Source organism: Gopherus evgoodei, chromosome 1, assembly GCF_007399415.2.
Source record: "Gopherus evgoodei ecotype Sinaloan lineage chromosome 1, rGopEvg1_v1.p, whole genome shotgun sequence".
Taxonomy (NCBI): domain Eukaryota; kingdom Metazoa; phylum Chordata; order Testudines; family Testudinidae; genus Gopherus; species Gopherus evgoodei.
In genome coordinates this window covers 190,020,624-190,030,424 of record NC_044322.1, presented here as the reverse complement: position 1 = coordinate 190,030,424, position 9,801 = coordinate 190,020,624, and the positions used below count along the sequence as shown (strand labels likewise).

General features: G+C 45.5%; 1 protein-coding gene across 1 annotated transcript; it reads right to left on the bottom strand.

Moving 5' to 3' along the window:
* Positions 1 to 1,902: 1,902 nt before the first annotated feature.
* Positions 1,903 to 7,677, bottom strand: LOC115660006 (zinc finger protein 239-like). Its single transcript, XM_030580905.1, has 4 exons — positions 7,540 to 7,677; positions 4,682 to 4,805; positions 4,033 to 4,146; positions 1,903 to 3,626 (listed from the first exon to the last, which is right to left on the bottom strand). The coding sequence occupies exons 2-4, from the start codon at positions 4,734 to 4,736 to the stop codon at positions 2,695 to 2,697; spliced, it is 1,101 nt and encodes a 366-aa protein (XP_030436765.1). The 5' UTR covers positions 4,737 to 4,805; positions 7,540 to 7,677; the 3' UTR covers positions 1,903 to 2,694.
* Between the last annotated feature and the right edge of the window lie 2,124 nt (positions 7,678 to 9,801).

The following is a 9,801-nucleotide window of genomic DNA, read 5'->3' as shown; positions in this document are numbered from 1 at the left end:
CTGTCAAAACCACTTATTTTTTTTCAGGAACAAAAAGAATCCTAACAAGAGTATTGGTCCCTTACTATATGTAAATGGTAGAACTATCAGCATTAATAAGGAAAAAGCAGAAGTGTTCTGCATTCGGGAAAAAAGCACTGCAGTTATATGTAACACTCTTTCCATTCCAGTAGTATCTCAGAGTATGTTAAACAGCAGCTGCCAAAGTTAGTCATTTTAAATTCAGCAGGTCTGGCTAACTTGCATCCAAGAGTTTTAAAAGAGCTGGCTGAGTAGCTCACTGGACCACTAATGTAGATTTTCAGTAAGTCTTGAAACACTGAGGAAATCTTATAAAATTGAAGGAAAGCTAATGTTGTGCCAATATAAAAAAAAAAGGTAAATCAGAAGACGAGGAAATTATAGGTCTGTCAATCTTCAGCCACTTTCTTTTGCTGCTATTAGGGAACACTAAGACTTTTGGGATACAGTTTGTATGAAAGACAATGCTGACATTTTCAGAAGTGACTAGTGATTTTGGGTACCCAAGTCGACCCCTTAATGGGACTACTTTCGGGGACAAGGCTGAATGAACCTATGGCAGACATTTAAATGGGGGAGGAGAGATTCTCATCCAGCTACCTGGTGGAAGCAAAGAATGACTGCAGTTTGGGATCAGTATATTTGTGACATTAGAATGAGAATTAGCATCGGTTCTGAAGAGGTACAGGATGCCACAATATCGTGGAGAATACTAACAATGCGTCCAAGTCTGGTGTAAGTCTCACTATGTAAGGATAGAGGATAGTCGGTCAATGTTCACCAGTACAAAAGACAAACTCAATTTTTTGTTACATTTCAAGGGAACTCATTCTTAAACAGGCAAAAAAATCCACAGAAACAAGAACAAATATTTTAAATGGACACTCTCTTGGCCTGGCAGCACTAGGGTGTTACTGCCTCTGGCCAAGCAGTCCACAGCTTCAGTAACATTGTGCACATTTCATGGCTTGCACTTTTTCCTCAGGATCACCATTCTTATGGCACCTCTTGCTTTTTGCCCTTGCCAGCCTCCTATCATTGGGAGCTGGTTGCTGTCTTAAAAGCCCATCATTATCACTATCCCTACATTCAGATTTTTTGTGTGTGTGTGTGTTTATTTACAACACAACATATTTGATCACTTTCATTCTAGACTAAATCGTGGAATAATTTCTTCCCCATTTGGCTTTGAGGATGGAACAGGCATCTCAATAGGTATTTTGTTTACCACAGAGCTTTTTGAGCTAGAGGTATTAACACCTTCCATAGTATTACCAATTTCACCCCTACTCAGTACCACTAAGCTTTTGTCTGAACCAGCATCCCTTTTAGAGGAAGATATATTCATTGTAGTTTTCCCTCTCACAAAGAATTCTTTAGGAAAACATGCTTGGTGGTCAGTTCTTTCCCCATTCTGACAATTCTGCCTTCCGGCATCTTCCTGTGCAGAAAATCTGTACTTTCTTCATGTTGTGACTTTATAACTAAAAATCACAGCAAGTTACTACTCTTAGGCTATGTCTACACTACAGACCTTACAGCGGCACAGCTGTATTGCTGCACCTGCACAGCTGTAAGGTCTCCTGTGTAACTGCTCTATGCCAACAGGAGAGAGCTCTCCCCATCAGCATAATTAAACAACCCTCAACGAGCAGCGGTAGCTATGTTGGCAGGAGAGCATCTCCCACTGACATAGTACTGTCCACACAGCTTCTGTTGCTGTAATTTATGTTGCTCAGGAGTGTGTATTTTTTTTCACACCCATGACTGGCAAAAGTTTTATTGACAAAAGTGCTAGTGTAGAAAGAGCCTTAGAAATATATGTCACAATCTCCTCATCATAACAATTGACAATTCCAGATTCATGGGGGTTTAAGTTAAAAGAAGATTTATTCAAGGGGAAAAAAAAACAGAATTATGAAATTAAAATTCATATTCAAATTTAAGAACACATTTAGTTTAAAATTAAAGTTAGACAAACAGCTACATTTTTTTTCAATGCATGTCATCCTCCTCCAGTTCACCAACTGTCAATTAGCAGATCACAGTTAAAACAAATTCATCCTACATGCTGATTACACCTTTATAATCTTCATAAAGTGCCATCCACAAGGGCACTTGAGCAAGCATCTTTCTGAGAGAAATGTCTATTAGGATGTTAATTGACTTGCTCAATTAAATAGCAGCGTATTTGTCACAGACACATTAATTTCACTACCATTTATTCAGCAAATACAGTTCCAAGGATATGGCCCAAGTACTATCACAATGTGGGGTTGGGGAGTGGGGTTAAATAAATATAATCGATAGGAACTAATATCTATAAAAAAGTACCAGAAAGTGGGAATCAGGAGCTTAGGTTCTGAAGGGAGCCACAAGGCCAGGGCGAAGTCTGCCAGGAGGCCAAAACCTGATCAATGTATTGAGAAAGTGTTATGATTTTATCCATGTTTTGCCCTTATCACTACTAAAAATAAAAGGCCATGATTCCCCTGAATACTTAACTCTTCCCAGTTTCCTCCTATTGTGGTGCTTCATACCCATTCCCAAACAATGGCTCAAACCATCATCACACTAAGGACACGCTCCCTCCCCCACATCACACCGCAATGCTCAGCTAGCTTTCTCCCTACAGGAGGGCCGTATTCCCCCTCTTCCCCGGAATGGTGGTCCCTACTGCGCGTGGTGTTTCTGGTGCCGCACAAGCTGCGGCTGGAAACGGAAGCACTTCCCACACTGAGCACAATGGTAGGGATTCTCTCCTGTGTGGATCCTCTGGTGTTTGATCAGATTGGAGTTCCCACTGAAGCACTTCCCACACTCAGTGCATTTGTAGGGTTTCTCCCCGGTGTGGGTCCTGCTGTGGTTGATCAGATCAGAGCTCTGGCCAAAGCTCTTCCCACACTCCATGCACGTGTAGGGCTTGACGCCGTTGTGGATCCTCTGGTGCTGGATGAGGTGTGAGCGCTGGCTAAAATTTTTGCCACACTCGGGACATTTGTACGGCTTCTCTCCTGTGTGCATTCTCTGGTGTTTTATACATGTGGAGCTATCACTGAAGATCTTCCCACACTCAGTGCATACATAGGGCTTGTGTCCTGTGTGGATCCTCTGGTGTTTAACAAGGTTGGAGCTCTGGCTGAAGCTCTTCCCACACTCATGACATGTGTAGGGCTTCTGGCCCGTGTGGATTCTCCGGTGCTGAATAAGGTGCGAGCTCTGGCTGAAGCCTTTCCCGCACTCTGTGCATTTGAAGGGTCTCTCCCCCGTGTGCATTCTCTGATGCTGGATCAGGTGTATGCTTCGACTGAAGCCCTTCCCGCATTCAGAACATATGGTTGGTCTCTCTGATCGGGGTGTTCGTCGGGGGATGATGTCCTCTTGTTGCTCCTGAAGGTCTTGTTCACTGTGAGTCGATTCAGTTGGTTTCCTCTCTGAAGGGTCCTCTCGTTGTGGCATTGCTGAGTTGTGCTGACTCACTTGGGCTTTTCCCAGGTCAGGATCCTGGGATATGTCTCCTCCAGATCTCACTGAAAACACCCGCTGCAGTTCCATGCTTGCAGAATCTTCCTGCTGAGGAATCTCCTCCTTTCCACTGTGATCTCCTGGCAAAGATAAGATTATTCCAGACATGGTTATTCCCTGTGATTGGGAGAAAGGAAGCCTTGGAAAGAGGATGTGCAAAGGACTTGTGACTACTGCTGAAGATCAGAAGTCAGGTCTTTCCCAAATAAGAGTGGAGGGGATGAGTTCAGCTTCCACAACTCTTCTTAACACTCAGAGTACAGGTGAGGGTAGACAATACTAGCAGAAGTGAGTCAGGAAGGGCAGAAAGCCATCCTTGATATTTGCCCTGGAGATAGTTTTCTTACATTGTAACCAGTTCTCCTAATTATAAAACGGAACAAGATGACATGAGGCAGAACCATGAGCTCACAGTAGCTATTGGAATTCCAACTTCTTTTACTTCACTCATTGAGTGTTTCCAAGTTGGTTCAGTTTATTCCTCACCTGTGTGGGTGTATTTCAAGAGCTCGGTATCCTTGAAAGCCTGGTGACCTCGGTCAGACAGTTCTTTGCCTTCTTCCATTTGGGAGGCCATGTCACATTTAGGAATTGGAAAACCTGCTCATGAGAAAGAAAACAACATGGCTTGTTAAATATTCAACCAATGCTTGTCACAAAAGATGTTTTTAAGCCCAGCTGCTCTAATGGGGAGGGGAGAGAGCAGAGCAGTAGTCTAGAAGGGATGAGTCACCTGAATGCTTGGGAAAGTGTTCCAGGATACCCTTTGGGAAATAACGGTTCTGACAGTAAATGTGTTTTATCTGTGTAAGAGATTCAAGGATCCCTCTTAATGGGAGCATGATATTATATGCAAAGCCAGCAAGAGACCCCCGATTTCCTTTTTAAGTTGGTGCCAGTCCCAGGTAGAGGTGTGTTGCAAACCCAGGAATTTCCAGCAACGTTTGTATGCTCAGGCGTTAGAGACAAGGACAGCAGTGGGCTGTCAACGGCACTTCTGAAAATCCTTCTAAATGGAAGGTGAGACTTGTACCCAGTTTCTGAGGATTAAAGAGTCTGATCCCCCTGGAAAGAACCTTGTGCTGGAGCAAATTAAGTCACTTCAGAGATGCTCATAAAAAAGGTGACTCCTTACCTAGTGAGAAGAGATTCCGGTAGTTCTCCTGCATGACATCCCTGTTGAGTTCCATCAGTCCTTTGCCCTAAAGCCCTGCTAGGTCTTTGGACAGCACAACCACACCATAAAATGCCAATGGTACCTAAAACAAGCATTCTCCATTCAGTATTTGCTGCTCTAAGGACAAGGGGTAGTGAGAGGAGCAGGGTGGTAGCAAGGGGTTGTGAGAGGAGAAGGAGGGGCCCAGGAACTGGAAGCTGCTGCAAAGAAGAACAGATGTGACACAATGGCAAGAAAAAGGGAAGGGGGAAACCTCAAAAGTCACAAGAGAGAAAGGAGGATGGGGAAGGAAGAAAACCAAAGGGAGGAGTGGGCAGTCCTAGGGTTCACCACGACCATAATGTGTTATAACTAAAACTTACCCTGTCTACAGTAGTATTTTTAAAAAAGTGTTAGAGTATCTCCTAGGAGATACAGCTCCACTATTGGTTGGATCCAAAGGCTGTAACTGCTAAAAAATATTAGGGATAGGCAAACACTCCAACATTCAGGCAATACTTGTATTCAGAGGCCGTATCACTGGATATTAACAAGTATATAAGCTTACAATGGAAATACCATGAGTTAAAATATAAGCAATCAGGCAGCAGCAGAGAGGAGAGGCTGCCCATCATACTCAACCTTCAACTGTGCTACAGCAGCAGAGAGATCCACAGTAAGCTAACTGGCCAACCTGGAGCAGGCAAAGAGAATGAAGTGTCACTCTCTTCAGGGGAGGCAAAGATAGTGAATCCTATGGCTCCCCTGCTCCCTCCTTTCTTTAGTACTCCTGTGTGCCACTGGCAAAGCATATTCATGGGTGTTTTCATTCTGTCCTGAGCCAGGAGACCAAGGAGAGAGTAAGAGTCTGTAAACTTTCCCCCACTCTCATAGCTGGAGTTTTAATAAATGTTTATCGTTTTGCTTTTAATTCCACCCAGCTACATGTACTTTTATGGCTCAGCCAAGATATTTTTAGTTTATAGGGATTACTCTACTGCGGAATTCCATGTTTTCAGCAAGCCATTTTCTATCCCTTAGGACCCTGAAATCTGCAGGAGAATGGACTGCGTAATACTTCAATTCTCCACACTGTGAACCCTGGGGACTACAGGGCAGAGCTCAGATTTTGAGGAAGCCATCCAATTATAGTGTGTATATTTTCCCCAACACTGAATAATGCTCACTTTCTGCTCTGACTGGAAAGAGATTTTTGCCACAGGGAGAAGTATATCCTTCAATAGCACAAGTCTGTCTGGCAAGTATTACTCTTATATTTGGGAGATAAGGTGAGCAAGGTAATATCTTTTATTGGACCGCCTTCTGTTGATGAGTGAGACAAGCTTACAGAGAACTGGCCTCAGGAGCAGCAGGTCTCTACTCTGTGCCTTTTCATTCTAGCCTCCATTACTGGCTACTAGGGGAATCAGTCTCATTTACACAGCAAGGTGATCTCTCTAGATCCTCTAGTCCAGGGGTAGGCAACCTATGGCACAAGTGCCAAAGGCGGCACACTAGCTGATTTTCAGTGGCACTCACACTGCCCGGGTCCTGGCCACTGGTCCGGGGAGCTCTGCATTTTAATTTAATATGAATTTTTTTAAACATTTAAAAAACTTTATTTACTTTACATCCAACCATAGTTTAGTTATATATTATAGACTTATAGAAAGAGACCCTCTAAAAAGGTTAAAATGTACTACTGGCATGTGAAACCTTAAATTAGAGTGAATAAATGAAGACTCGACACACCACTTCTGAAAGGTTGCTGACCCCTGCTCTAGTCCCATGCTGCTTGCAGAACGAACTCCCACGGTTTTGTACGGATGGGAGGCTATAATCCAGCAAGGGGGTGAAGCAGGGGGTATGAGGCATTCCAGAATTGCAATTCCCCCCATCAGCTGAGTGGGGACAGTGGAACATACAAGCAGCAGCTTGCTATGTCAGGTGGAGTGCTAGAGGATGCTAGGGTGAGATACTGAAGGAATGGGGTGGAAGTGGCCTGCTGGAAAATGCTAGGGGGGGTAGGATGCAAGAATAAGAGGATTGTGGGGATGCTAGACCATGCTGCTCGACCAGAAAAGGGTGCAGTAATGGGGGGAGCAATCCTGTTGTATTGTGGCAGGAGGGTGGTGCCTGAATTAGGGAGCTGCTGGGGTGTGTAAGAATGTGGGGGGCAGAAAGGGGAGGGCTGCCTGCTGGAGTGCTAGTGAAACAAAAAAACATGGAGTAGGGGTTCAAACAGAAATCTGCAAAGGGACAGGAGGATAGATGGTTCCCGAGGAAGGGGGCCAAACCCTGTAAAGGTGGTGGCTGCAGGAGAGAGTGGGGACAAGAAAGGCTAATGGAAAATGTCAAAAGGGGTGCAAGAATTGAGGGTCACAGGAAAGGGGCACAGAAACAGGGTGGCATCCCTGGGAGCACTGTGGAGGAAGGGTAATAAATAGAAAGGCGCAGGGGTTGAGAGGGAAAAGGAAGTCTGCTCACTAAGGAAAAAAAATGAGTAGGGGGTGGAGGAAAGAGAGAAACGTCCCTCGTTTTTTCAGCTAGGTTCTGGATGAATTCCCACTCTGGAATGGGCACAGGGGCCAGTTTGCAGCTCCCTGAGCCACTCTCACAAGTCCCATCCTGAAAACACAATGTGTTTGCTAGAAGTCACATGGCTTCGAAGCTCAGAATGATTTTTTCGGGGGCGGGTCTGCACCGGTGTTTGAATGCTGGCCGTGCAGGCTGCCTCACTGTCATGAGAGCCAGGCTCGCGAGCAAAGGCACGCACGCCTCCCCCTGCACGCCTCCAGCTCCGCGACGGGCTGCTTCCACGGCCCTCGTTTACCTACCTGCGAGAAAACGTAGCCAGGGATTGCAGCCCCCAGTCCCGTGCTCTCCTCTGGGAGAGAGGATGCGCTTTAGCCTCGCAGATCTCACTCACACAGCAGATTGCAGCTTCCTGCTTGGGGACCGGGAGGGCAAAGGACGCTTCCTGGGAGGAGCCGGGAGAAAGCCTGCGGGGTAGCATAATACCTCAGCGCTGTTAAGGGAGGGGGTCTCTCCACGGATCCTACCCCGCTAGGCAAGGAGCGGATACGGCCAGGTGTCAGAGCTGCTGGACACAGACTCATCACCCCATGGCAGCCACTGCTCCATGCATGTTAGAGGGCGCATGTTCCTGGAAGTAGTGAGAGCCAGCCACAGGAGCCATCTTAGCAAGGGGGTGGACACCCCCGGAACATTACTGAATTTACAGTCTGTGCCCAGCGTGGAAACATGATGTTAGTGGAAGCCATTCCTGGCAAGGTGGCCAGCTGTCTGGTATGCGACTTAAAGCCCCAGTTCCTGGAGTCAAATGATTGCAAATCTCAGTTTATTTGTATTTTAAGATTAAAAAGTTTCTAGCCCTCACAGTTGTGGAAGAGAGCTTGACTGTATAACCTGAATGCATCATAAAGGCTCAAAAATCCCAAGGGAAACAAACAACCCCCAAACTTTTATTTTTTAAAACCGTGCTTTGTAAGGCAATTTTGTGATTTTTAAACATTTTGGGTCTAGACTAAGCTCTTTGGGACGGAGGCTTTTTGTTCCGTCTCAGAAAAACTGCAGCCAGTCAGCAACACCCATTTCTGCAATCAGCTCTTGAAGTTTTACAGAATGATAGTGGGAGGCTAGTTGTTGATAGTCACTTCACACAGGATAGCAAGCAGCTGCATTGCCCTCTGTGTGCAATAGGGCTTTGTATGTATGCAGTATCAGAGGGGTAGCCGTGTTAGTCTGTATCCACAAAAACAATGGGTCCGGTGGCCCTGTAAAGACTAACAGATTTATTTGGGCATAAGCTTTTGTGGCAGGGCTGGCTTTAGGCCTATTCCACCAGTTTCCCCCAAATCGGGCCCCACGCCCAGTGAGAGTCCCTTCCCTGGCTAGAGGCGCCTTTTTAATTTTTACTCACCTGGCGGTGCTTCGGGACTTAAGCGGCACTTCGGTGGTGGATCCTTCACTTGCTCTGGGTCTTCGGCAGCACTTCAGTGGCAGGTCCTTCAGTGCCGCTGAAGACCTGGAGCGAGTGAAGGACCCGCCGCCGAAGACCCAGAGCACCGCCCCGTGAGTACAAGCCCCACGTGTTTTTTTACATTTTTTTTTTTAAGTCATCCCTGCTGGGGCCCTGTTGAAACTGTTTGAATTGGGCCCCACACTTCCTAAAGCCGGCCCTGTTTTGTGAGTAAAAAACCCCACTTCTTCAGATGCATATGTATGCAGTGTTCTTACCCTGGGATGGACATAGCATTATAGAGACAAGGTGGGTAATATCTTTTATTGGACCAGCTTCTGCTGTTGAGAGAGACAAGCTTACACAGAGTTCTTCTTCTGCTCTGGGAAATGTATGTGTAAGCTCAAAAGCTTGTCCCAGTCCAATACGTTAGCTAACCCACCTGCTCTGTCCAGTACGACTTTGTCACAAAGTCCAGCAATCAGTCTCTTCCTCTTTCTCTCATTTGAGCCGCTTTCCTTTCTGTGCACTTCTTCCCGACACCCACCCCCACGGAGGTAGGTTGGGACTTTGATCACTTTTGGGCCTAGGCATTTTTAGTATTTAAGGAATAGGTTGTGTGAAAGGCATATTTGAGAGAAAGCAGCATGTCTAGAAGGTTGGAACAGGGAATTGGGAATCTGAAGATAAACAGCCTTGTGCTCATTTACGGTCCCTTTAAATTGTCCAAAATTATTATTTGAAGGAAAAACGTCGCAGAAGATAATATTATGCCTGTAGTGCCTTTAGCTGAGCTCCCCTAGAGCTTTAAAAACTTTAAGCCTCACAACATCCCTCTGAGGTAGAGGTGTTATCCCCATTTTACTGATGGGGAAACAGGTACAGAGAGGTTACATGATGACTAGTCAGAGATACACTAAACAAGTTAATAGGAGAGCCCAGTAATATAGCTGTGTACAAGATTTTATACCTAGAGAGTTTGAAAGTTTCTATGGAAAGATTGCTCAGATGCTTTGCAGCAATAGAAGTGACACTCAGTGCAGTCAAATGATAAATTTGGTACAAAATTTGAGACTGAAATCAGTGTATAAGGGCTGGTCTACAATGGGAAATTGAC

What these genes read in the sequence shown, in the direction of transcription:
- LOC115660006 (XM_030580905.1), bottom strand. Translation starts at nt 4,736, where the DNA reads ATGGAACTCAACAGGGATGTCATGCAGGAGAACTACCGGAATCTCTTC. An exon ending in CCGGAATCTCTTCTCACTAG is followed by an intron (nt 4,147 to 4,681) that starts GTAAGGAGTCAC and finishes TCTCATGAGCAG; the next exon opens with GTTTTCCAATTCCTAAATGT. An exon ending in CTTGAAATACACCCACACAG is followed by an intron (nt 3,627 to 4,032) that starts GTGAGGAATAAA and finishes TATCTTTGCCAG; the next exon opens with GAGATCACAGTGGAAAGGAG.